This window comes from Trichoderma evansii, assembly GCF_050947405.1.
Source record: "Trichoderma evansii strain SZMC 28006 chromosome Unknown GGI43scaffold_4, whole genome shotgun sequence".
Taxonomy (NCBI): Eukaryota; Fungi; Ascomycota; class Sordariomycetes; order Hypocreales; family Hypocreaceae; genus Trichoderma; species Trichoderma evansii.
The window spans coordinates 2,129,114-2,153,176 of NW_028145202.1; the positions used below are offsets into that span (position 1 = coordinate 2,129,114).

The 24,063-nt window shown below is 46.8% G+C and overlaps 11 protein-coding genes across 11 annotated transcripts; 4 read left to right on the forward strand and 7 right to left on the reverse strand.

The window, feature by feature from the left end:
* Window positions 1-679: 679 nt before the first annotated feature.
* On the reverse strand, window positions 680-2,518 carry GGI43DRAFT_301914 (purple acid phosphatase family protein). The gene has a single exon (XM_083201552.1). It carries the CDS (start codon window positions 2,388-2,390, stop codon window positions 912-914), a length of 1,479 nt encoding a protein of 492 aa, XP_083063683.1. The 5' UTR covers window positions 2,391-2,518; the 3' UTR covers window positions 680-911.
* Window positions 2,519-3,236: 718 nt separating this feature from the next.
* GGI43DRAFT_432285 (uncharacterized protein) lies at window positions 3,237-5,555 on the reverse strand (the record flags this gene model as incomplete). The annotated part of the gene is made up of 4 exons (XM_083209542.1): window positions 3,237-3,625; window positions 3,705-3,996; window positions 4,062-4,479; window positions 4,535-5,555. 4 exons carry the CDS (start codon window positions 5,553-5,555, stop codon window positions 3,257-3,259), a joined length of 2,100 nt encoding a protein of 699 aa, XP_083063684.1. The 3' UTR covers window positions 3,237-3,256.
* A 546-nt stretch (window positions 5,556-6,101) lies between these two features.
* On the reverse strand, window positions 6,102-8,340 carry GGI43DRAFT_301925 (general substrate transporter). The gene is made up of 2 exons (XM_083201553.1): window positions 6,504-8,340; window positions 6,102-6,436 (listed from the first exon to the last, which is right to left on the reverse strand). Exons 1-2 carry the CDS (start codon window positions 8,019-8,021, stop codon window positions 6,326-6,328), a joined length of 1,629 nt encoding a protein of 542 aa, XP_083063685.1. The 5' UTR covers window positions 8,022-8,340; the 3' UTR covers window positions 6,102-6,325.
* Window positions 8,341-8,815: 475 nt separating this feature from the next.
* GGI43DRAFT_398981 (glycoside hydrolase family 95 protein) lies at window positions 8,816-11,547 on the forward strand. Its single transcript, XM_083205280.1, has one exon. It carries the CDS (start codon window positions 9,091-9,093, stop codon window positions 11,482-11,484), a length of 2,394 nt encoding a protein of 797 aa, XP_083063686.1. The 5' UTR covers window positions 8,816-9,090; the 3' UTR covers window positions 11,485-11,547.
* A 74-nt stretch (window positions 11,548-11,621) lies between these two features.
* On the reverse strand, window positions 11,622-13,074 carry GGI43DRAFT_398982 (Zn(II)2Cys6 transcription factor domain-containing protein). Its single transcript, XM_083205281.1, has one exon. The coding sequence runs from the start codon at window positions 13,066-13,068 to the stop codon at window positions 11,779-11,781; it is 1,290 nt and encodes a 429-aa protein (XP_083063687.1). The 5' UTR covers window positions 13,069-13,074; the 3' UTR covers window positions 11,622-11,778.
* Window positions 13,075-13,392: 318 nt separating this feature from the next.
* GGI43DRAFT_381530 (Isochorismatase-like protein) lies at window positions 13,393-14,098 on the reverse strand (the record flags this gene model as incomplete). The annotated part of the gene is made up of 2 exons (XM_083203130.1): window positions 13,393-13,605; window positions 13,670-14,098. 2 exons carry the CDS (start codon window positions 14,096-14,098, stop codon window positions 13,393-13,395), a joined length of 642 nt encoding a protein of 213 aa, XP_083063688.1.
* A 345-nt stretch (window positions 14,099-14,443) lies between these two features.
* GGI43DRAFT_432292 (major facilitator superfamily domain-containing protein) lies at window positions 14,444-16,129 on the forward strand (the record flags this gene model as incomplete). The annotated part of the gene is made up of 2 exons (XM_083209543.1): window positions 14,444-14,670; window positions 14,745-16,129. The coding sequence occupies exons 1-2, from the start codon at window positions 14,517-14,519 to the stop codon at window positions 16,127-16,129; spliced, it is 1,539 nt and encodes a 512-aa protein (XP_083063689.1). The 5' UTR covers window positions 14,444-14,516.
* A 255-nt stretch (window positions 16,130-16,384) lies between these two features.
* Window positions 16,385-18,487, reverse strand: GGI43DRAFT_301941 (major facilitator superfamily domain-containing protein). Its single transcript, XM_083201554.1, has 2 exons — window positions 17,955-18,487; window positions 16,385-17,895 (listed from the first exon to the last, which is right to left on the reverse strand). Exons 1-2 carry the CDS (start codon window positions 18,285-18,287, stop codon window positions 16,495-16,497), a joined length of 1,734 nt encoding a protein of 577 aa, XP_083063690.1. The 5' UTR covers window positions 18,288-18,487; the 3' UTR covers window positions 16,385-16,494.
* Window positions 18,488-19,673: 1,186 nt separating this feature from the next.
* GGI43DRAFT_398986 (DNA-directed RNA polymerase I subunit RPA43) lies at window positions 19,674-21,240 on the forward strand. Its single transcript, XM_083205282.1, has one exon. The coding sequence runs from the start codon at window positions 19,817-19,819 to the stop codon at window positions 21,089-21,091; it is 1,275 nt and encodes a 424-aa protein (XP_083063691.1). The 5' UTR covers window positions 19,674-19,816; the 3' UTR covers window positions 21,092-21,240.
* GGI43DRAFT_398987 (FHA domain-containing protein) lies at window positions 21,241-22,293 on the reverse strand. Its single transcript, XM_083205283.1, has one exon. It carries the CDS (start codon window positions 22,058-22,060, stop codon window positions 21,338-21,340), a length of 723 nt encoding a protein of 240 aa, XP_083063692.1. The 5' UTR covers window positions 22,061-22,293; the 3' UTR covers window positions 21,241-21,337.
* Window positions 22,294-23,149: 856 nt separating this feature from the next.
* GGI43DRAFT_398989 (NADH-ubiquinone oxidoreductase B18 subunit-domain-containing protein) lies at window positions 23,150-23,707 on the forward strand. Its single transcript, XM_083205284.1, has 3 exons — window positions 23,150-23,220; window positions 23,294-23,418; window positions 23,525-23,707. The coding sequence occupies exons 1-3, from the start codon at window positions 23,190-23,192 to the stop codon at window positions 23,627-23,629; spliced, it is 261 nt and encodes an 86-aa protein (XP_083063693.1). The 5' UTR covers window positions 23,150-23,189; the 3' UTR covers window positions 23,630-23,707.
* Window positions 23,708-24,063: the final 356 nt, after the last annotated feature.

A 24,063-nucleotide genomic window follows, 5' to 3' on the forward strand; every position in this document is an offset into this window, starting at 1 on the left:
GCGTGATATGCAGAGCGTGAGATAGAGTCTTACAGCTAGGTATGTGGCAAAACGCCTGTTAGGAGTCGTATTTGCCTAAGTTTAGATCCTGAACTAGACACGTATAAATTGAAATTTGCATCACTAGCGTATATGAACGTATGGAAAGTCGCCTCAGATGACGAAACCAATGCGAGCAGCAGGGGACAGAAAAAGAGGGAATGCGAGGTTGTGAACACACACGCCAAGATTATGCGCATACAATTGCAAAAGTCAATCAATGCAATAGGTGTTCATGTTATAGCGATATACGCACGTATTCAGCATGCGGTCTCTGTTTTTCTGTCCCCCTCTTAACAATGAGGGGAATTTAAAACCGCGGATATAGGATATTAGCATTGACCACTCATTCAACTTCATCTCGATCAAAGATCAAGGTGTGTGGAGTACTGAGGGGAGCTTCGGACAGAGGGGAGCTCCATATAGAGGGGAGCTCCTGACACGGGACAGCTTCCGCATTTTAAGCCGCAGCTAACTAGAGGTTGCAGGATGTAACGAACTCAACGCAAGGGTGGCGTGTTGTGTCAAGATGCAATGAAACAGTAGCATAACATAACGCCTCTTATGTGAGTCGGCAACTATTTTAGCATAATTTAGCTGAGTAAATGAGAATAACATGTTGGTGACTACGCCATCAGAACAAATCTATCAAATTGGATTGACTGACTGTGTAGAGCATTCCAAAGAATAAAGAATTGTTTTTTTTATATGTGTATGTATTATATTGGTATTTTATCTCATTAACGTCTTCTCATTAGCGTAACCTATATATACTTTTCATCCTCTTATAAATTATATCAGTAGCTCTGAATATCCCTGCTCTGACCACTATCTAATACATCGATATCACATGTGCCTAACTCATCAGCAACTCAGCACTTGTGATTCTTGTATAGAGTCGCTGAGTCGAGCACAGTATTGTTATTACTGGCAACGAATTCATGCGTCAGATGGGTAGCATTGTGAAACGTCAGCTTGCTCCATCCATAAGTCGCGTTGTTCGTATCGAGCGAGAATCGGCTAAACTGCTGTCGGGGGCTCTGCAGCGTGTCCAATCCGTCGTAATGACCAGCTGCGCCGTTGGTGATATACCAAGGTGAGCTCGGGTCGTTTAGCTCTTTGGGGTCAATCTTCCCCTCTGCAATCGGAGCCTGACGCTCATAAATGTGGGCGTGGCCAGACAGAACGAGATCCACGTCATATTTGATGAACAGTGGCTCGAAAACGTCCTTGCAGCTCCAGCAAATGGTGCTGGTGACGTTCTGGTAGCTGAGGTACCAGGGGCGATGGCCTCCGACAATGATCCAGGGAGTTTGTTTACGGTCGACGGCCTTCAGGTCGGCTTCCAGCCAGTTGACCTGAGCATTCATCTTGCTGTTGACAGGGCTGGCACCCTCGCCTTCTGTGCCTCCAATCTCGTCTGGGCCAATAAAGCCATGGCCAAGGTCGGTTTCGGTGTCGAGCTGGATGAAATGAGCCATGCCGCTGTTCCAACTGTACCAGAAGTTACCGGTGCCTCGGGAAACATCGCTGGGCATACGGAAGTGGTTCTTGAAGCCAGTAAAGTTGGTCTGTCCCGGCATGCAGATGCTGAGGTCGTATGTGATGTTGTGAGTCTTGTCAGTAGTGCCGCCATTGTCGCAGTTGGCTTCGTGGTTTCCGGGTCCAACCATGTAGGCACGAGAAGCAGTAACCGGCATCATTTCGTTGTAAAAGTCGTTCAGAATGGATTCGTACACCTTGTATCCCTCCTCAACGGTGGTGTTGGGCAGAAATCCCTGGATCTCCTCCTTCAGCCAGTAGTCGGCGTAGGCAATGTCTCCAACGTGCCACAGGAACTCGTACCCTGGCATGCTGCTGATGAGAGAGTCAATGGTGTTTTGTTCACCTGGCTTGAGAATGTTGTTGCTGGAAACACCCTTGCCGGCGGACGTACTCAGTCCCTCAGAGCCCATGGTTCCCAAGTCCGCGACAACGGCGACCGAGAAAGGCGTCTTGTCACCGACACTTCGGCTGGTAGTGAAGTTAAACGGCTCATAGCACGTATCTTCGTTCAATTGTGCCGGGATGTAATAGTATGTGGTGTCTGGCTTCAGTCCCTGGATCAACACGTGGTTGTTGTAGGTCGTAGAAGTGGGATACGTAACAGACACAGCCGACGATGCAACGTTGGTGAGGTGCTCCTTTGACTTGCCCCAAAACACACTCGGACGAGGAACATGGTCAAACGTATTCCAGCTAATCATCATTCCATCGTCCCCGTGGTAAGCTACCCGGATCTGGGGATTGGCAGCATCGCTATCTGCAGCCACCAGAGGGAGCAATGTTGCCAGGGCAGTGCTTTTCTTCATCTTGTCAACAGCGCGGATATCAAGAACCTGTTGGACAAGCTACATGCTGCCAAAGGTTCTGACGTCGGTATATATATGTCTATTTCGAGTCGACTGGAATTTGCGCCCTCAACAATTTCTGCAATTCCTTCACCGGTGCGGAAGCTCCGAAAATACATATAAACAGCAAGTATAAAAAAAATTCCTACTTTATTAACAATTGCTTCGCATGCATTGGTTGACCGATATAGCGTATATGCGGGGAAGATCCAGTGCATGCCTCTAGCATTCTTTCGGCACCGAAGACAGGGATGTGCCATTGCATGTGCTGACGCTGAGGCTTCAGATTGGCTATGGCGTTCGATCTGCGGCCAATTCAGGAACCGAAGAGTCAGATTTTGGCTATCGCCCCTGTCTAAATGTATGAATTCATGAGCCTTTTGTATGTGTCATGGATAGAATTGCAACGTGGATTTGCGGTAATCGGCAAAATATGCGCCAAGAGCTGAATGGTTTTAATTGCACGTATGGCCAAAGCCTGCTTCTCTTTAGCTAGCCTCTTTCCCTATAAGCTGGCTCGCGTGAGGTATAGCCGCCTTATGTAAACTACCTAATAGCTATTAGTCATTAAAAATATTTATCCTGATTCTTGTTTTCAAGTATTAAACGAAGTCGGTATCTAAGTATGGCTGAGAAAGTCGAACAGCCTTCCGCTAATGGCTCTTTGTTATGTAAATGTCAATTTCGTTTAGTATACAGTCTTCTAGATATTCCTCTTTAGTGCGTTTGTTTCATGTGTTTAACCAACTCCACAATATGGCATTATAACGCCCACCTTTGAAATGGCGATATTAAAACTATTGTTCGGGGCAGAAAAGGTGCCTCAATCATACTTCTGGTATCTGTAGCCCACTATTGAAATCCGTATGCAACCAGTCAAAGGTATCAAGTAAGTCAAAGTTGAAATCTAAAGGCTCTGGGAAGTCGTACGCCAGAGCTGCCCAAGGGCTATCGCCGTTGACGCTACCATTCAAAGTATGGTCCAACACTCGTTGTATAATGACTTTGCAGTCCATGCACAGATCACCATTCGGTGCTGAAGGACGCACCCAGTCGAGAAAGCCTACTAAGAGACTGAGATTCTGGATGATGCTCGAGCGAGTTATTCTTTCTTCCTTGTGATGTTTCCCAGTAAAGCTCGGGTTGAGTAGTTCCAGGCACAGGATGCCACCTGCTGGTGCGGCATGGGCCATGAGCTTGTTCATAAGTTAGTGATGACTGTAAAGCTTGTAACGGCGATGAAAGAAATGAAATGAAACGGATTGTGCTACTAACAAGCCATTCAAAGTTACGCCGCATTGCTGCGAATTGGTCTTTATGCGTCCACAGAGTAAGTGTCAAGGTGAGCATTTCGAAGCTTATGGCCAGCAAGTTGCCTTCCTCTAAGCTGCCATTAATGCATAGAAGCCGCTCTAAGAAGAACATGGTCTGAAGATGGCCCAAACGAATTAATATCTTGGCGTAAACGGATTCGATGTCCCGGTTTGGATCTGTTAAATCTTGTGGGTCATATTTCAGACACGCTGGAAATCCAGCAACTGTTTCCTCTTGTCGGACCTGAATGTTCCTACACAATGCGGTCAGTCATCTTACTCCTCTGAGTGAACTAGAACCAGATCTCCAGAAACACACCGCAGTTCATCAAGTGTAGTGCAGACAGTACAGCCCAAGGCAAGCTCCATTACTTCTTCCAAAATGGATGCCATTATACGACGAGCTCGAATGAGCGTAAATGGATACATTTCACCTCTTGTGTTCCAACCACGCTCATCCAGCTCTTGAAGCGCCTTCTGCAAGGTTGCCTCATCTGCAAGATCCTCATCCTTGAGGTCCAGCGGTAGAGGCGTCATGCAGTATCGACGATTAAGCAGCGAAGGCCGCCCCGAGAATGCGACGCTAAATTTGTCATGGTTGAAGACTTGGGCAACAATCCGCCGGTTGTACTCAGAGCACAGGGTGGGTGTATGTGGTATCTCTCCCACCTGAGCATGCAAGCCCATGAAGGTAAGCATAGATACGGCGGCGCCGTGAGAGTACCAGCACGATGCAGCTATTGAGTTAGCATTAATGTGAAAGTATGCAATTATGTGAAAACATAGCCTTACCAGCATCGCCATCCAGGACAGACACAAGGGTTGTTCGTCGTCGAATAAGGTCCAGTAGCACAGAATTGCCCTCGGTGAATTGCCGTGCCAAATCAATGCAATAATTGAGATGTGTCCTGGCCAGCTCCCTGTCTCTTTTGCCAGCAATCCATACAACGTGACAAGGTCGAAATGAATTCATAGTATCTGAAAGGCGCTCTAAATTTCCCCATACCAGGCCGATCGACTCCCATCTAAGATTATCACCACAATACTGGTCCATCCACTGCTGCGGGTCATCCATGTCTCGCAAGGGCTGAGCAGAGTTGTTGCATAGTATTTCAGCGACCCTCTCCAAGTCAGGGCCAGACCCATCTGGGTTCTTTTTGAGCAAATTTTGAACCGATTTTGTGATACGGGCCAAAACGATCTGTGACCAGCGCTGTTCTTCAGGATCCTTTTCGTGAAATTCCATCTGCTCGTTGGATTGGCCTGGTAGAGCCTCGAGAGCATAAATGCTCATGTGGCGCACTATTGGAGGAAGCTCATTGAAAGAGAGTCTTGGAGTCATCCGACCGCCAGCACCAGGCCGTGGCAGGCGTGTATCCGGTCCCTGGCCTTGGAGCCGACTGAGGCTTCGTTTTGTCTCTTCATAAACAACAGCATGGCTGGTGAAGCCAAAGAACCCAGCGCTGGGTGATCCATTCGCCTTTGCAGTCGCATTCACATTCAGAGTCACATTCGCGTCCCTGTTTGCGCTTGGATGTGCGTTTTCGCTTCCACTTCCCCCACTTTGGTGGCTCAATGTTGGCGACGTCTCCTGGCCCAAGGAACTATTAGTCGGCCTGGTCCTTTGCTGCCGCGCGCGCCTTCGCGGCTGAAGCACCGACCCAATCGTGTAGGTGCATCCGCTGGCCTGGTTTCTCTTGATGCATCTGTTGCACACTGGGCGCGCGTGATCGCAGGCGACTTTTCGCGCCCTGCACTGGTCGCACGCCTGGAGACGGCCGTTTAGACGGCGGAGAGGCAGTTCGTTATCCATTTCGGTAGGTGCATGTATTCATGGTGAGATGAGATGACGAGCTAAAAGGCTTGTCCAGCCGCAATTGTCGCCGGCTCATCGGCCGAGAGGCGCCGTGGATTAGTCATATTTGATTCGATGGCTGGGTGTAGTCATATGACTGGACTATGGACTGGAGCATCGAAGCTGCACATAGACAGTCCAAGCCATGGGATGCGTATATTTCAAGAGTTACATTACGATTTCAGAGATGATGGAACATGATGCTGATGTAAAGGGCAAGATTGGCGTGCATCAACATTGGTGCGCTAATGGCGCTGGGGCTGGTTGATAAAGTTCATGTTATCAGTCGGAAAAATTAAAGGTGAAACACAATGACGTGCATAATGGTACTCGTATACAGATGCTTAATCTGCATGTAGCTTGTATAATTACAATTTACAGAGTATAGTTAACCATTCTATGTGATGCTTACCCGTCTGCATGTGCCTATTCACCGAAATCATTGGGTGCTGGTTGGGCCCCTCATATATGGACAGTATACATGTATGTTCGCGCTCAAAGGGCTGGATTACATGCGTCTATGCTTCTACCTAATTCCTGTGCCTTTGAAAATTGAATAAGGACTAGTTTTAATATGACAATGAGTATCGGCAGGAGAATCAGAGTTTGACTTGCAAGCAACAGATTCGCTGTGTGTTCATCACCTTACTAGATAGATATCCATGGCTCATGATATTGGTCGTTAAATATTAATCGCTTTACTAGGTTAAACCTAAAATAACATTATATTATACGTGGAGATCCTCCTCTTCGATCTTGTATGTGGCAAACTGCCTCGCGGGTACGTTTCTCTCGAACATGATATCCAACTCTTCGTAGGTCCTGCCTTTCGTCTCGGGCTGTAATGAAACATATTGTTAGTAAATTTCTTTCAAACTCGAATAGTCAAATCATAGATGCACTTACCATTCTAAAGATGGTCCAAATGAGAGAGAAGACTGAAATGCCGCCGTACAAGAACTCAATCTTTGCTCCGGCACCTGCAGCACCTGGGTTAAGCAGGTACGGTCCAATAACAGAGGTAACCAGTCCCGTAATAGCATCGATCATTGTGGCGATAGCAATTGTCTTGGATCGCAGCTTTGTGGATGGAGTCTCGCAGACGACGACGTATGTCAATGGGCCAAGAGTTGCCTGCCAGACAAACTGAAGGATAATAAGCAAAGTAGCTTGAGCCCAACGGTAGGAGAGATTGGTTGTATAATCGTGAGCGAAACTCAGGAGAGCGACGATGAAGAGTATAGTGACCATGAAGCTAAGACCAAAGATATATGCAGGACGGCGGCCGAGGTAAATCAGAGGGATTGCGGAAATAAGAGTGCCAACAAAGCCAACTCCGTTGAGGCCAACTCCCATGTCGAATGCCTGTACATTGTTAAGGCCGATCTGTTCGAAGAAGTAGGTTGCAAAGCCGACTGGGTTACCGCTAAAGTTCTGGATGACAAACAGCAAGATGCAAATCTCCATGCGTCGTCGGTTGGGTCCCTTCCAGCAGTCGGCATAAGTGGTACCAACTTCCAGCTCTCGCTCTAGGAGATCTGTCTTGACCATCATAGCAAGTGTATCCTTCGTATTGATGCCGGAGTCTTTCTGAACAAGCTTCTGGAGGGATTTCTCGGCCTTTTTCATCATGTTCTGTCGGACCAACCACCAAGGTGACTCAGGGGCAAATGGAAGACCAGCAAGCAGGATGACAGGCCATGCCCACTGGATAGCGAAGGGGATTCGGTATGCCCACTGGTCGGGTCGGTTGATGAAGCCACGAGTAATACCTGTTTGAATGAACTGGCCCATAACGTAGCACAAGTTGATGTAACCAGTGAGAAAACCACGAAGACTGAGTGGCAGAACTTCAGATGCATATGTTGTTGCAATAACACAGTAGCCTCCCCACACAATACCGCTGAGGTACTGGCTGGCCGTCAAGACACCGATGGTATTGGCGAAGAATTGCATGAAAGTCAAGATGGCGGTCAGAACAAGACAGACAGCAAATGTCTTCTTACGGCCATACATTTCCATGGGGAACGAAACGAGGTATGCTCCAATGATTTGGCCGACCAAGCTGCCCATGCCCATGGCAACTTGCCATCGTGCTGGAATCTGATATCCACCGTGGTCTGGGCCGTAGTCAACACCGAAATGCTTCTGGAAAGCCGGCAGCGCAAAAAAATTGCCACTGATCTCGATGTCGTATGCACGCATGATGATGCTGAGCGAGATGAACATGGACCAAAACGCTCCCTTGCGGTATAGCTTGAAAGCCTCCCAGGCGCCAAGTCGATGCTCTGTGGCTGTACCGTTATTAGCCATGGCCTCGCTGATGCTGGCCAGCTTGCCAGTGGCCTCGGCGTTGGTCAGCTCATTGTCGATGTTGCTGACCACGTTCTCGAGCGTGGTGTTGACTTCCTTTTCCTTCTCCATGATGGCCCTCTGAATGCAGATTTCTTTTCACAATTATGAGTGACGAAGAGTAAAAAGATGATGAAATAAAGAGAAAAGCCCTCGTAAACAGAGCACTTTGAAGGACAATCAAGAAGACCCTGTCCGCTGTAACCACACAAGAGTTGCATACATCGTATTTATATGTATATATGTCAGGTTTTGACTAGCAATTCCCCGGACTAATAGGGTCAAGTTGCGGGGCTCCGCAAATGTCAACTTAGTGTTGCGTCTTGGCTCCGGGGAAGCGAAACGAGCCGCATGGGGGGATGGGCAGAGATGTTGCCGAGAGCAGCATTGCTATTGGCAGGAGAATAGATGGTCATGACATGAGGTGATCAGATCCGTCGGACAATTCTAGTAGGGCTTTCTTGGCCATGGCATGATTGCTTGTGCTGCCTCTACTAGCTTTACGTTCATGGGTGTCGAGCCTTTCGGCCGAACCATGCTGTTGGGTAAAACAGCCTACGGGTAATTTAATCTCTAATATACCGGTCATTTGGAACCTTCAGCGGAGCTATAGGGATTTCTTTTAAAAGTCTGGCGACAATTTTGGCATTATCGAAAGCTTTGTTTGATATTCGGACGAAAACCCGGGATGCAGCATCTGGTGGCGTTGGATCTAGGCTGCACAACTCTCGGGCCAATATCCGGCTCAATATCCGGGGCCAACTAGGGCCAAATCAACCAATCAGTTGGTGCTCTGGCCGTGCTAACCATGTGAGGCACACAATCCAGCCGAACAATGCTCCCGCGTCCTAAAACCCCACGCTGGCAGCTGACTATTTTCACTCCGGCTAACGGGCTACCGTGGTCGGGGAATTGCGAGCTTGGACTTCTCAGCTCCCTGTTTGGTGATTAATTCAAGGTTTATTTGCAACTAACAAGGTCTTTAGGCTCACGAGTTGCATGCCCGTGGGGTTCACATGCTCAATTGAGCTTTGTTGGTTAAGCATTTACAGCTACGAATCTGGAAGCTGCATATGTCATAGAGAACCATTCGTCGAATGCTGCAATTCAAACCTTGAAGAATTGATACCAAATCTGCAAAATGTCTTCCGAACATAGACTCTATTATACTACGCCTTCAATTAGCTTCCCTACCTCTCTGCCTCTTGGCAATGGCCGGTTTGCCGCCTCTGTGCTTTCCTCCCCCGAGTGTGAGACATTTATCTTGAACGAAGTTACCTTCTGGTCTGGGGAAGCCCGAAATGCAGGCGAGGGGTTGGCAGAACGGCCCGAAGATCCAAAAGCTGAACTGAGGAAGACACAAAACTGTTATCTCAACGGGGACTATGCTCAAGGAAAGAAAAGAGCAGAAAAGTACCTTGAGAGCAAGAAGATAAACTTTGGAACCAACCTTGGAGTTGGGAAGCTTGATATCTCTGTTAATGGCCATGAAAATCCTGGCGATATCCAAGACTTCGAGAGAGAATTACGTTTTGACGAAGCTGTAACTGAAACAAGATATAAACTCAACGGTCACCAGTATAAGCGAAGATCCTTTCTGAGCCATCCGCATCAAGTCCTTGTGATACAATTTGATGGAGATGATCTAAGTGGACTCGAAATTGCCGTCAGTGTGCAAGGCGAAAATGAAGCATTTACTTCTAAGATAAATGGAGATGCAAGGCTGGAATTTGATGCGCAAGCTCTTGAGACTGTACACAGCGATGGAACCTGCGGTGTCAAAGGGTTTGGCATCGTCGCAGCCAAGGTGGATGAAGGAAAGGCCGAGCAGAAGGATGGCAAGCTCATAATCTCAGCACATAAGAGCATAACGATCTTAGTGGCTCTAAATACCGATTATAACGAATCACGCAACGAGTGGAGAAAGAGAACTCTTGAACAAATAGAAGAAGCTCTCCAGCTTCCTATCGATGATCTTCTAAAGGAACATCTCGAAGACTACCAGCCGCTCTACCGTCGAATGAGCATTACTCTGGGACCTAAATCTAGCACTGCTTCCAGTATTCCTACAGATGAACGTCGAGGAAACTTTGAATCATCAGGGTATGCTGATTCAGGAATGTTTGCGCTCTATTTCCATTATGCACGGTACCTTACCATCGCTGGTACGCGCGAAGACTCGCCTTTACCGTTACATCTGCAGGGTCTATGGAACGATGGCGAGGCCTGCAAAATGGGCTGGAGTTGTGATTACCATCTCGATATTAACACGCAGATGAACTACTTTGCAATCCTGAACAGCGGTCTAGCAGATCTCATGAAACCTGTTTACAAATACATTCTCAAAATTGCTGTGAAAGGCCAGCAGACTGCACGTACCTGCTATGGCTCCCGTGAAGGCTGGTTAGCTCACGTCTTTAGCAACGCGTGGGGTTTTACCGATCCTGGCTGGGAGATATCGTACGGGTTGAATGTGACGGGCGGTCTTTGGATGGCAGCGTCTCTGATTGAGATGTACGAGTACACCCTTGATGATGGTCTCATGATGAATGACTTGTGGCCACTACTACTTGGCGCAACTAAATTCTGGCTTGACTACATGATTGAAGATCCCAAAACAGGTTGGATGCTTACAGGCCCATCCGTAAGCCCAGAAAACAGCTTCTTCGTTGTCAATGCAGATGGCACAAAGGAAGAGCACTATGCCGACTTGGCACCGACTCTTGATGTCGTTCTACTCCGCGATCTCTTTGCATTCTGCGAGTATTTTGCTGGCAAGCTGAAGACTATTACCGGCTACCCTTGGGATGAAGATATCAAGGAATATCAAAAGGTACAGGCAAAGCTGCCACCGTTCCAAATTGGCAAAAATGGCCAGCTTCAAGAGTGGCTGCATGATTATGAAGAAGCTCAGCCCTACCATCGACATCTATCTCACACAATGGCTTTATGTCGGTCAGCATTGATCTCAGCTAGGCACCAGCCCGATTTAGCAGAGGCAGTGCGTGTGTCGCTTGAGCGAAGACAGGGCCGCGACGATCTCGAGGATATTGAGTTCACGGCCGCGCTTTTCGCCCTCAATTACGCTCGATTGGGAGATGCTGAGAAGGCTGTCGCTCAAGTTGGCCACCTAGTTGGCGAGCTAAGTTTCGATAACCTACTTAGTTACAGCAAGCCGGGTGTTGCTGGTGCCGAGAAGAATATATTCGTCATTGATGGTAATTTCGGCGGCGCCGCAGCCATTGCTGAGATGTTGATACGGTCAATTATTCCTCACCTAGGAGGACCTGTTGAGATAGATCTGCTTCCAGCCTTACCCGCGTCTTGGTCAGAAGGATCAGTGAGCGGGATGCGTATTCGAGGAGGATTGGAAGCTAGTTTTGCATGGTCCAAAGGAAAGTTGGAGGGCGTGACATTGAAGGCGTCCAGGGCTTCATCTCTGGTTGTATTCTATGGCGAGCACCAGTATGAAACGGCATATGAGGATGGAGACGTTATTCAACTAGGGCCATCGCTTCAGAATTGGGGAAGGTAGAGATATTATTCAAGTAGAAAGGAATATTGAACTAAAAAAGTAAATACAACAACTGGATTATTATATGTGATGATCATGAAGATAAATTAACTCTACATTGACTGTATCCGTTTGGAAATGATCTTGGCAGTCCATGCCATTTCTATGTACTGCGATCAAGAGTTATGGTGTATAGGCCTATTAAGATCATCTACTTCTATTACTTCTATTATTTCTATTACCATCATCGCTTTTGACACTTGAAATGCCATTAATCGTCAGCCATTATTAGTTATTATTGATATAATTCTACATTTACCCTCCATGCGTACAACTAGTTACTGTATAGAGCATAATCCCAAATTCATCCAGATTCTCCAACCAGTTATCCACCCTACATCTCCTTTTCGCTACGAGAGGCTCACTCAAACCTTCAGGTATGGGCCATAATTCATCAATGCAGAGGCTTCCCTCAACCCACTCCGCAAGATGCATATTATAAGCCGCCTCCCAGTCCCGCCTTGTCTGAGCAAACCACAGGGCTCTACTAGCTGCGGCTGGTAATCCCTCCAATTCGGTGCCGAGGAACGTCGGCAAGCCGTCTTCAGATGAAAGAACGCTATCAAAGAGATACATGGTGTAGAGCGTCCGTCTTTTAGCCTCGGCTATTATCCAACTTTCCCATTTAGGGCGCGTGCGTTGCTGCTCGGATAAACATATTAGCCCTCGGCGAGATGTCACACACGCCAGCTCTTGTAGATTCATCATAGCCTGGCGAAGAAATGGACTGGTGCCCTGACTGAGCCTGAAGAATAGGACCATTGTGTACATAAGAAAAGCTTGAAATGCGCTGAGAAGCGAAAGGTCATCGTAAGTTTCACGCTGGTCATAAAGGTTATTCATCTCCCTCTGTAGTATCTCTGCCGTCACGTTTTCACTGCCTGGCAGGGGTCTATCGCATATCCGTATAATGCTCAGACAAGTAGCGAGCGGTTGGCTCAGCCCCGTCAGCTGAGAGCCATGCACAAATGGCGGGAATCCGCGGCCGTGTATGGCCATCCCAGTGTATGACTTCAACATGCGATAGATAAAGGCCGATACCGTAGGTGGATAGTTTTTGACGCTTTGGCCAGGAATAGGAATGTACGCATTAAGCCAGCGGTTGCTAATTTCTTCAGCGTTAATTGGACAGACAAGATCGAGATTAGAGAACTCAAGGATGTCTGGTGCCGTGAATAAAGGGCCTGAAGGCTGCGCAATTGGCAATTGAGGTCTTATAGAGGTAGCAGCAGGAATAGTTGGTGAAAAATCAATGATGGGGCTGTTATCGGCCAAGGCTGGGTGAATTGCAGGCGTTGGTGGATCTTGGGGAGTCCCTTGCGTCGAGACATCGTCGCGCTCAGGACTAAGTAGAGGACCACCCGAACTGCGGGCGAAGCTGCTGGAGAAAGCAACTGGGCTGCTTGTATTATTAAGGTAAACACAAGATAGTCCTCGCTGAGCACATCTTGAACAGCATCTCTCTTTGCGATCGCATTTTGCTTTGGCAACTGAACACTGCTGGCAAGCCTTTTGCCGAGACGTTGCGTACCTTGTCGATTTCATTGCTGGTATAATAAGGGAGGATTACAGTGGTACTTTGGGTAGCTTTGGCGTTTTTGCAAGAAAAGAGTTGAAAGCGTACAGTAGTAATACAGTACAGAAACTGTATATATTGATGGGGTTGATAATGTAAGTTCTACCTAAATCTCTGCCCTTTTTTAGGGTAAAAACTTTAATACAGGTTATGGTTAGCTCAATCAAAATTAATAGCATTCAAAGAATTAGATGAAATGGAGAGAGATAGAGAATAATGGAAGTGGTGAAAGAAGTAGAATTGGTTTCTTTAAGATGACTCTTTGTTACATACATGTGGTTTTACGGCCTATTTTAAGAATTTTCTAAGGCTTGCAGTGCTTCTTCGAGCGTAATGACCTCAAGGTTCATTTTTGGCATGAGATAGTCTAGTAATACAGCAGAAAACTGTTTATGATGCTGAACTGGTAGCTCCAATACGTTGTCCGATATCACATAGATGTTGTAATCCAAATCAAATAGTCGATAGATTGTACTCATGACGACACCGGAAAGACTAAGGCCGGACTATGTCGACAAATACCGGTCAGTTCATCAATATTTACAGCTAGGCTCGATAGGTCTAACTCACAATGACAACGGTGTCGATGTTGTTATTCTTAAGAATATCTTCCAAAGCGTTTCCTGCACCGCCATACCATCTTATTTTTTGAAGCACAATATCTTTCTCGTCGATATTAAAGTATGAAGGTACCTTCACGATGGAACTGTGTTCATCAAATGTAGCAAAACCATTCACCAATTTGGTAAAAGGTGCTGCATCGGGAAGCTCAGCCTGGGAAGGGCTAGTGAAGTACAGTGTTGTGAAGATATTCAGAGGTCGATTATCTTGTTTGTGCACAGCGTCAACCCAGCGAGTACAGTTTGATGCGAATTGTTGACCTTCCGGTGCAGTTTTGGCAATATCGAATAGAATATTCATAAAATCGAGATTCAAGATGGCATATTTTTTGCCAAAAGTTAAGGGGCTGCCGGTGCCGTTGGATTGTATAGGGGCCATTTTGGTGGACAGAGTGATATTAACAGTTTGAACATGGCATGTTTATTGAAACGAGCAGGTATCTTTCTATGTTGACCCATCCTTATGTTCCCACCATCTCAGAGGCCTATGAATTAATGTAGGGTAAATGATGTGAACTCCGAACGAAGCCGGAGCTCAAGGCTTGAAGAATAACTGGACTCTCGTTTGAGCAGGGACGCGGTGTGGATCACGGCGGATACACCCTTTGCTAGACTTTTCTCAACTCCGTGAACTCCGCGATCAACTCCGGTATATCGGTCCTCAGCTCCGAGATCTGTCTTGAGATTCGCCTCTTGTAAAAGATATATAGAATCATCAAATCCTATAGCATCTAGGGGAAATCGTAAATTGTAAGTTTTGATTTTAAAGGGCAGAAGAATACAAAGCCAAAACCAAAATGTCATCAACATCGAAGGATAACCTAGATCCTGAAAGAACCTCAACCACACCAGAAACACCACCGCCAGTTACAGATGCAACCGAGCCTTATAGTATATTCGATAGTCGGCAAAGGGCATTGATTGTAGTAATCGTCTCCACAGCTGCCACTTGTAAGCAATTCCAAATTCTAGTTGAGATCATGGCGGTTAATTTTGTCTTACTAATAATAATTTCTACACTGCAGTCTCCGGATTCGCATCAAACATTTACTTTCCCGCGCTACCAACCATCGCCCACGACCTGAATGTTTCCGTCGAACTCGTCAATCTCACTGTCACCTCTTACCTGATATTCCAAGGAATCGCTCCAAGTCTATGGGGCCCTATATCCGATGTGAAAGGACGTCGAGTCGCATACTGTTGCACATTTCTTGTCTTTATAGGGGCATGCATTGGCCTTGCGAATACAAGGAATTACGCCACGTTGATCGTCCTCAGGTGCCTTCAGAGCACTGGTAGCGCAAGTACAATTGCTATTGGATCTGGAGTAATTGGAGATGTCACTACTCGCGCGAATCGTGGAAGCCTTATGGGTATATTCCAGGCTGGCCTACTCGTCCCAGTTGCCGTCGGCCCTGTGATTGGAGGTGCCATTGCTGGATCTTTAGGATGGAGAGCTATATTCTGGTTTCTAACGGCCTACGGCGGTGGCTTTCTACTTGTCCTCATAGTGCTTCTCCCGGAAACACTACGCTCCATTGTCGCGAATGGTAGTCGAACTCCCTCATCTCTAATAGGGAGATATCCTCTTAATATGTACCAGAAACTGTCAAAGATCGAATGGAATCGCGAAACATCAGCGGCAGCACCCGACGCAAAAAAGCGCATTGACATTTTGGGACCGTTCCGTATCCTCATCAGCAAACATGCGACTCCTATTATAATTTTCCTCTCAATCTACTACGCTGTCTGGCAAATGAGCATCACAGCTATGTCAACTCTCTTCGAAGAACACTACGGCTTGAAGGAGACGCAAATCGGATTGACATTTATTGCAAACGGAGTGGGCTCTATGATTGGAACACTCATCACTGGCAGAATTCTTGACATGGATTATAAAAAGGTTAAAGCCGCCTACGATGCTCAAATGGCCCAAAATGACATTGAAAACGGCAGTGAGATTACACACTCTGTCTCCAAAACCGAAGATGATTTCCCAATTGAGAAAGCTCGCCTTCGTCTGGTTCCTGTCTTCTCTATCATCCAATGTTTGTCTATCCTTCTATTCGGCTGGACGATTCAATACCCTCACCGTGTGCACATTGCTGTCCCGATCGTCTCTACTTTCATCACAGGCTGGACTGCTGTCTCGACTCAATCTATTATCATGACGTATCTTGTTGATATATTTTCAGATCGGAGCGCCGCTGCCAGTGCCAGCTTGAATCTTGCTAGATGTCTCTTTGCTGCCGGTGGCACGAGTATCGTGATGCCGATGGTGAACGGCATTGGCGTCGGACTGGCATTTACAATTTGCGTAATTGTTCAGTTTGTCGCTTTAGGGGGCCCAGCCATCCAGTGGAGATTTGCCGCTGGTTGGAGGAAGCAATCTAGAGCGCAAAAGAAGTAAGCCGTGATGAATATTAATCGCCTCCTTCCTCCTTCAAATGAGGAATATTTGTCCTTTGTGAGTTCAGATGGCTATCGCAGAGAAACGCATAGTTTTTGATAATATAAATAGACAAAATAGCTGAGTGCTCGGGTTTGGAATGGGTAGCTAAATATATAGAAGCATACTAGATTGAAGCTAAATAACATAATATTAATGGATATGGAAATCATCGAATTATGAAAGGATATAAAAGTGAAGTGATGCTCTTAAAAATTACCAAGAGAGGAATCTAGTTATTATTTAATATAAAAGTAGGACTACTAAAACAGCTATCCAGTATTCTTGCTTTTCTCTTCATTCGTTAAAAATTCATTATTCGTGTTTTAATCATTGTTTCCTGTAGCTACTCCCCAGATATACGTTGCCCAGGCTCCTAATAATAGGATTATCATAGCGACAAAGCAGGACAAGCTAAAATTCTTGTGCCGCTCTCGATTTTTGCCTTCTTCAAACTCTTCTTTGAGAGCGTTAATCTTTTCGCCTCTGATGATTCGCTGTTTGCGCGTCCATTGTAATCTGTCCATGGTGGGACTAACAAAGCTAATTCCGACCATTATCACGCCCACCACAACAGCGCCTGCTGCGAGCACGACATAGAGAATAATAACCCGATTGTAACTATCATTGTCATGATCTTGGATAACACCCGCGACGATGCCGATAATAATGGTCATACTGTTGTTGATGGCAATCTTGATGGCATAGCCAGATCCAAATACTTCCTGGTACCACATGCTTGTTCGGATGCTGTCGATAATGACTGTAGGGCCAAGAGACGCTGCAAACGCGTAGATGCCGAAGCTGGCTGCGGTTCCTCCCACTGAAGGGCCAAAAGCGGCAAGGCACATGGAAAGTAGCATGCCGAGACCGCAAACTAACATAATGGTATTCCGCTGACCAAGTATATCAATAAAGACACCCAAGATTGGGACCAAGAAGAAGCCGAGGTACTGTGACATGGCCGAATACCAGCCTGCAGTAACTGCCGAGATATTGAACCGTTTTTGGGCGAATTCGGTGGCATTGGAGGAGAAAACACTGGCGACAGAAGTTTGGAAGAGCGAAAATAATGCCACGAGCCAGAATGGCCAAGGTAGCCTCAGCATTTTGGTGAATTCGAATTTTTTGTTCTTCTCAGTCAATCGTTCACCAGTTGCCGGATCATTGGTGCCGGCATAGCGTCGTTCACAGTAATTTGTGAAAACGTAGAATACACCAGTTACCACGTTGGTGAAGAGGTTAATGAACACTGCACACCAGTATACCCAGCTGAAGTTGCCTGTTCTCTTTGCAATAACGTTGGCGGATGCCTGACCAACAAAGCTTCCAATCTTGCCAAGACCTAGCTCGAAACCAAGCGTGGAAGCGAATCCATTCGAGGGGGCAAACCAAGACGAGAAGACCTTGTACTGAGCGCACTGCGTGGCGACATCTCCAAAGGCTTGAATGACGCTACCGACTATCATGAACTTGAAACTGCGGACTTGGGTGGCTGCTGCGATCAGAATTGCTCCAATGCTGTACACGGCATTGCCCCACAGCATTGCTCCTGAAGATGGGAGGGTTAGAAAATGAAGCTGAGTGATGGAATCAGAGGAAATTTGATACTTACTTGCACCACCGATTCGATCTGTAACGACGCCGCTAACGAGGATTAGAGCTGCCTTGATAAAGTTTTCACTTGCATCCAGTGTTGCATATTGAGCGTTATTGATGTGCAGTTCCTACAGATTTGTTAGTATACCCTAAGTAACAACGAGAAGTAAAGTTAACCAAAACCAACCTTTTTCAAAGTACTTTTCATAGCTCCTGTCACTCCACTGCTCCAGTGAGAGCCAAATCCAACCAGACTGACGAGCACAACAGAGAGAATCTTCATACTCCATGGGATGTTGGTACTTCGCTGCCGCTCGGATATGGTGTCCGACTCGTCACCAACTGAGACACCGATGACGGCGGGATTCTTTTCTTCGTCTGCCATGATGTGTAGTATTATTTTATCCGTACAGAATAGAAACCGGCAAGATAGAATAGAGGTAGTTGACTGGAGGCAGTAGAGCAGCCAGGCGCTTGAGCGACATCGCAGGCGATGATCGGAGACTTTAAGGAAATGCATACAAGTGGGGATCTTATCTGATTGATAAAATTTGGTGCTGATTGATAAAAACACCACTGACGACGATGGTGGATCGGGTGCTACATGGCCACTAATTTTTGCTCACTTACTCCATACATTAGAGCGCATTCGGACTCTTCGCCGGTCGTGTTGGTATGGCCATGGCGTTAGTTTTCAAGCTTAATGGGTCCAAACGTGGAAGAAGCCCGAGAGGTGGTTGAACGCCGACAATGCCAAGATCGATCAACAAGGGATATGCATGACAAGCGCTGACTAGCCAGCAGAAAAATTTGAGTAGCCGTGCAAGACTGCCTTTGAGGTTGTTGACTTGTTGAATAGTCTTTATATATGAGAGCACACGGTCCCAGGAGAATAATAGCTCTCGGCATTATAAATTGCATATAGATACTCCGTATATGCTGGGAATAAGCCATCAGAAATATGCTTTTTAGAATCCATCATTTTCATAGAGGGCCTCTTGGGAAAGTATTCGGGCAATTAGTCAACATAAAGCACGTTAATCACGGACGGCCGCATTGTACGAACACGACGCTGGTGGAACTGGCATCAGGGCTGTCTCCTTCAACTGGCAGCTGACTCGAGGAAAAGAACTTTAAAGAGATCCATGAAGAACGATATCAGTCCATCCAGTGACATTCTTTGGTGGCTCATTTTTTTTTTTCTTTATTGGTCAAAAAGCCCCCTTTATTATTGAGCTGCTTTTTTGAAGTGGATTCTACCTCGTTATCCGTCGGATAGACTGTGATCCGAGCAACTACAGACCCCGCCTATTAGTGAACTGGAATTTAAGCTGCCATATGATGGGCACTTGTAATTCCCACATGAAGCTAAATATCGGCATGTCAAAACTACTGAATAATAGTTGGCCGAAGTCTGCGTGTTATTATGCATAAACCCCAAGGCCATTCCGAACGACGGAAATTTTCGGCTGTAAAAATGGAAGACGCAGTCTGGTATGAAAGTCCTGTGGAGTCTCGAGGTGGCCAAATATGGCCAAACATGCGATAATTTGTGGGATAAAGGAATATCCGAGAACAATTTCGGATCTGAGCCGAATTTCCATAAGTTTGAGCATCTTCTGAAGTCTTGGAAACGAGCTGTGGCTGCAGTAGCCTAAATTAAGCATCATCATATTCTGCTAGCACTAGTGCAAAATGGGGTGCAGATTTTCAAAAGAGGTGCCTGTATATCGCTTTGAGCCATTGTACTCCTCTAAACTGTATAGAGAAAAAATAATCCCATGAAGAATCAAAGAAAAAGGATTAGTTAGAATCATTGTTAGCTGTTTAAATAATTTGAAAAGCTGTAAAAGATGAGATCTGCGAGCTTGTTCCAAGGATTCTCGAGTGCTAATGCAGGCCACAGCTATCAATCGCCCCGCCATCAGTGCGATAATCGATAAGATAAGCCGCTGCAGTGCGCCCAAGAAGAAAAAAAATTTCCCTAGCAAAGCAAAGCTTCATTCAATCCACAGCGAGTCCTAGTAGGAAGGCTTGGTTTGCGACAAAATGTCCGCCTCAATTGCGTCGCCCGAGCCGGCAATTTCAAAGTCAGAAAAGAAACACAAGAAGGACAAAGCATCCAAGTCAGAAAAGAAGCGTGACAGAGACGAAGAAGCAATTACCGACGGCACCCGCAAGCACAAGAAGTCGAAGAGCGCATCCGTCGAGGAAAACGAACCCGAGGCTTTACAATTGGCAATTAGCGACGATGAATTAGCGCAAAAGAAGAAGAAGAAGGAGCATAAGAAGAAGCAAAAGGAGGAGGAGAACGATGCCGAAGATGCTAGCGGAGAGAAGAAGAAAAAGAAGAAGTCCAAGAAGCACGCCGACGAAGACGATGAGGAAACCGAGAAGCCTTCAGCTGCCGATGCCGATGCTGATGCAAGCGCCATGGATGTCGACCAGGCCTCTGAGCAACAGGCATCTTCTGGAATCTACCAGCCTCCCGACATCCCCGCCAATCCTCAGTTCCCATTCTATAGCCAAACAGTTTCTCTCTACGAACCCATATACCCCACTGGCTGGTCACAGCCAGTAACGAGCAGCGAGTACCAGCACCTACAGCATCTCAAGAACAAATACGTTCCGTCCCTACGTGGCGTCCTGATTAATTACAAGAATGTTGCGCTCGGCGAGAACCCGGGACGCACAGGTGCCGCAACTTCAGATGACGACCCGAGCATCCTGAAATCTGTCAACGAGTTCGCCGTCGGTTTTGGCTGGATTACCGCCGAGGTCGAGCTGTTTGTTCCCAGCCGCGGTGCATGGATGGAAGGCAGCATCAACCTTCAGACAGAAGGTCACATTGGTGTCGTTTGCTTTGGCCAATTCAACGCATCGATTGAAGCTCGGCGCCTGCCATCTGCCTGGAAATGGGTCTCTAACGAGGATCCTGAGGCTTACGGCATGGAAGAGACTGCATCAGTCATTACCGCCGATGACCATGGAGTTGTGCGCCAAATTCACAGCACTGGTTTCTGGGTTGATGGAAGCGGAAAGAAAGTCAAGGGCAAGATTCGCTTCCGCATTCGCAACTTCGATGTCGGTGTCAGCGGCGAGACGAGCTACCTCAGTTTGGAGGGCACCATGTTGGATAAGGAGGCAGAGAAGGCACTTGTAAGAGAGGAAGCCGCCACAGCTGCCCTGAGGAAAGGAAATAAGGGGCGCAACGCCCACCGAAGAAGAGCGCCAGAGTTTGCCATGACACGGTTTATGGACGAGGCGGAGCGACCGGCTGAGGAACCAGTGGCGGCTGAGGAACCGGTGGCAGCGGAGGAGTAAGGAGCAACTTGTGAAAATTATGGGCTAAAACATTGAGTGGCTGTAGAGGAGATAAACTAGGTAACGGGGGCATGCTTTTGGAGTTTGTTATGATACCCTCCTTAGATGGGGGCTTGTCACAATATTATTGAGCGATCATGATTTGAGAATTAATAGGAAGAAAATATTATTCCATTGCTAAATATCAGGCTTTATGCTAGTCATTTTTAAGGGATGAACAATCCATGTTCATTCTTAAAGTCTGTTTTATGCCGAAGCCTTTACCATAGGTTCCCATGGTCGTTCCAAGTTCCAAAGATATAGCTCCTCAATAGGTTCGTTCGTTGTGTTTTTCACAAAAATATGCTGGAATGCAGACATTTCTGACAGTAGTAACGATGAGGAATCAGCCCAGTAAGTGGCATCTTCCCAGCTAGGTTGCTCACAAAACTGGTCGACTTGTTCTCTGAAAGTATTCCAGTCTTCAGAACGATCATTTACGACAACTTGGAATCGGACTCCTTGGATATCAACAGTGATGCGCTGCACCATGCTTGGGAACTCTCCAGAGCACCCGCTGCTCAAAATCCATGAGTAGTCCGTCCTGTCGCCATTGCTTTCCCAGTCGTACCATACTTGTGTTCCTTTTTCTGAGAAATCGCTGAGTACGATTCTTGATTCCGCATCGAAGCTTATTGCGCAGTGCTGTTTCGATATTCCCTCCATCCGTGGTAGAATGATGTCGCAGGTCCTCGGGTCTGTGCCGAGGATAAAGCTGCCTGGTCGTTTCGGTGGTTGTGAGAAGGTAAGTTGGATGGCTCTCTCCGAGGTGTTGTTTGTGAGGTTGGAGAGGCGAGATGAGAGGTATGAGTTTGAAGTTGTGGGGGTGATGCGAGAGGCGTTCTCAGGCATGTGAGTAGATTTGTCGGCCCAAGAATGATGTGTCGTTGGGACGAGCCAGGCGATGATATCGTCAGGTTGAGAAGTCATGGTTGCGAAGTGTTGAGTGTTGGTATTATTAAATATATATAATGTCGAAAACAGTATATCGCTGAAATGAAAGAACGGCGCAGCGATAATGCAATATGAAGCGAATGATTATTAGATGAATGAGTGAATCGGTTATAGACAGTGCAGATTAAAATGAGAGAAGCAAGTGAATAAAAAGCTGCGAGTAAGATCAAAAATAGTCAAAAAGAGAGAGTTGTACAGAAATGATATTGAGAGACGAGTGAAGAGACACATTTGAATATTGAATTCTCTATAATTATATACTTTGAACCTACGACGCATCTCGGCCCAACCTCCCAACTATTGTTCACGGCAAACGCGCTCGCTGCAGAGACAACGAACCCATCTACTGGCCAGCATCTGGCGTGGCCGCGTCGCGAAAGCACCCAACCTGCATGAACTATAAGCAGATGACGCATACTTGAATATTTCTGATCCCAGTTGAGTGGTGGCCATTTCCTGTGCCGTGAATCAAGTGAGTCTTTGGGCAGCAATGAGATTCACGGTGCAGTAGCGGGCAGCTGAGAGCCAATCATGTGTTGTAAGACGGCCTAATTTGGTGCGCGGTGGACGCGGGATGCGCGTTTGGGAGTTTGCCGCGGAGCGCGATTGGGATTTAAGAGACAAAAGCTGTGGTAAGGCTGGGAAAATTACTCATCGCTGGGCAATGCCATGTTTCAGGATTGATTTTGTTATGTTGGCATGGTTTGATTCACGATGTGTTTGAAGTGTTGCTTATCTGTGCTGGGCCGATTGGATCGGGTGTCCATATTGAAGAGATTTCCATAAACAATTTGATGGTAAGAGAAATAACTCAGTCAGTCAGTGCCAAAGATAATGGAGAAACTTCTTCATGGGATTTTCTATGAAGAAAAAATTACGAAAACAAGCAAAACCTTGATTACTGCCCGATGGAGATTATAAGCTTCATGATCAAAGGTAGTAAAACGGTACATGGTACTTGCTCATAAGCGTCCCAATATTGGCGCCTAAATTCCAAGGCCGAAACCAGCCACGGGCTAGCGGCCGGCCTTCACCCGAACAGGACCTTGCGGCATCTGTATAACCTCATCCCACGATATCATCGAAGGCCAATTGAACCGCAAGAATGGCTTCCGACGCGGCTACAGATGTGCGGCGTAAGTGCAGGCACTTTCTTATTCTTTCTGAAATCCTCCAAAAGCGATCGATAGCCGCTAACTTTTACTACAGAGGCGACCCGCGAGGAGATGCGCGATGCTAAACTCCCACTCGCCTACAGAGATAGCTGCGCCCACCTTCTGATCCCCCTCAACAAGTGCCGACGAGAGACCTGGTATGCTCCGTGGAAGTGCTCGGTACGTTTTATCCGGCTGGAAGCTGCGGGAGATGGGTGGAGAGGGAGCAGGAAGCTCCAGGAGCAAAGGAACAAGATTGCTAATTTATCCCGGCCGGGGACATTAGGACGAGCGACACAGCTACGAGAAGTGCCAGTACGTCGAGTTCAAGAAGCGAGTCGCCAAGATGAACGAGCTGCGGGAGTCAAAAGGAGGTGCGCGAAGCAACTAAGATGCTGCTGGGAGGACGAGAAAACGAAGTGTACATATTATCCATGCATGAGAAATGGGAATAGAAGAATTTTCAAGACACAGGCTCTCGAATCGCGCGCAAAGGATATTCTAGTGATTTACGAGAGAGCTGGATCATGAGGCCCCCATATTTTGCGATCAAATATTGACGGTCTTGTTTGTGCTATGGAGAAGATGAAGCAAAACTACCTTATTGAGGACAATGAGCTGCCGCGTTACAATTATCGACCAAAGAGAGTTAGAATTCGTCTACTAGATCGCTCTTACCATCCAGCCCTGTCCATTTTGGCTTACCATCCGGTATGTCGACAACCCTGTGAGGATAGAAGATATGGCATCTGCCCGTGGAATCAGATACGGTCTTCAAAGCAAATATTAGGGGCTGCATACTCGACTTCGAAATTCTTTCTCTGA

Excerpts from the sequence above, each read along its gene's own strand:
- GGI43DRAFT_301941 (XM_083201554.1), bottom strand. The coding sequence starts at position 18,287 with ATGCATTTCCTTAAAGTCTCCGATCATCGCCTGCGATGTCGCTCAAGC. Across the intron at positions 17,896-17,954 it reads TGAAAAGTACTTTGAAAAAG|GAACTGCACATCAATAACGC; the intron begins GTTGGTTTTGGT and ends ACAAATCTGTAG.
- GGI43DRAFT_301925 (XM_083201553.1), bottom strand. The coding sequence starts at position 8,021 with ATGGAGAAGGAAAAGGAAGTCAACACCACGCTCGAGAACGTGGTCAGC. Across the intron at positions 6,437-6,503 it reads TTTGGACCATCTTTAGAATG|CCCGAGACGAAAGGCAGGAC; the intron begins GTAAGTGCATCT and ends GTTTCATTACAG.
- GGI43DRAFT_398981 (XM_083205280.1), top strand. The coding sequence starts at position 9,091 with ATGTCTTCCGAACATAGACTCTATTATACTACGCCTTCAATTAGCTTC.
- GGI43DRAFT_398987 (XM_083205283.1), bottom strand. The coding sequence starts at position 22,060 with ATGACTTCTCAACCTGACGATATCATCGCCTGGCTCGTCCCAACGACA.
- GGI43DRAFT_398982 (XM_083205281.1), bottom strand. The coding sequence starts at position 13,068 with ATGAAATCGACAAGGTACGCAACGTCTCGGCAAAAGGCTTGCCAGCAG.
- GGI43DRAFT_301914 (XM_083201552.1), bottom strand. The coding sequence starts at position 2,390 with ATGAAGAAAAGCACTGCCCTGGCAACATTGCTCCCTCTGGTGGCTGCA.
- GGI43DRAFT_398989 (XM_083205284.1), top strand. The coding sequence starts at position 23,190 with ATGGCTTCCGACGCGGCTACAGATGTGCGGC. Across the intron at positions 23,221-23,293 it reads CGCGGCTACAGATGTGCGGC|AGGCGACCCGCGAGGAGATG; the intron begins GTAAGTGCAGGC and ends CTTTTACTACAG. Across the intron at positions 23,419-23,524 it reads ATGCTCCGTGGAAGTGCTCG|GACGAGCGACACAGCTACGA; the intron begins GTACGTTTTATC and ends CGGGGACATTAG.
- GGI43DRAFT_398986 (XM_083205282.1), top strand. The coding sequence starts at position 19,817 with ATGTCCGCCTCAATTGCGTCGCCCGAGCCGGCAATTTCAAAGTCAGAA.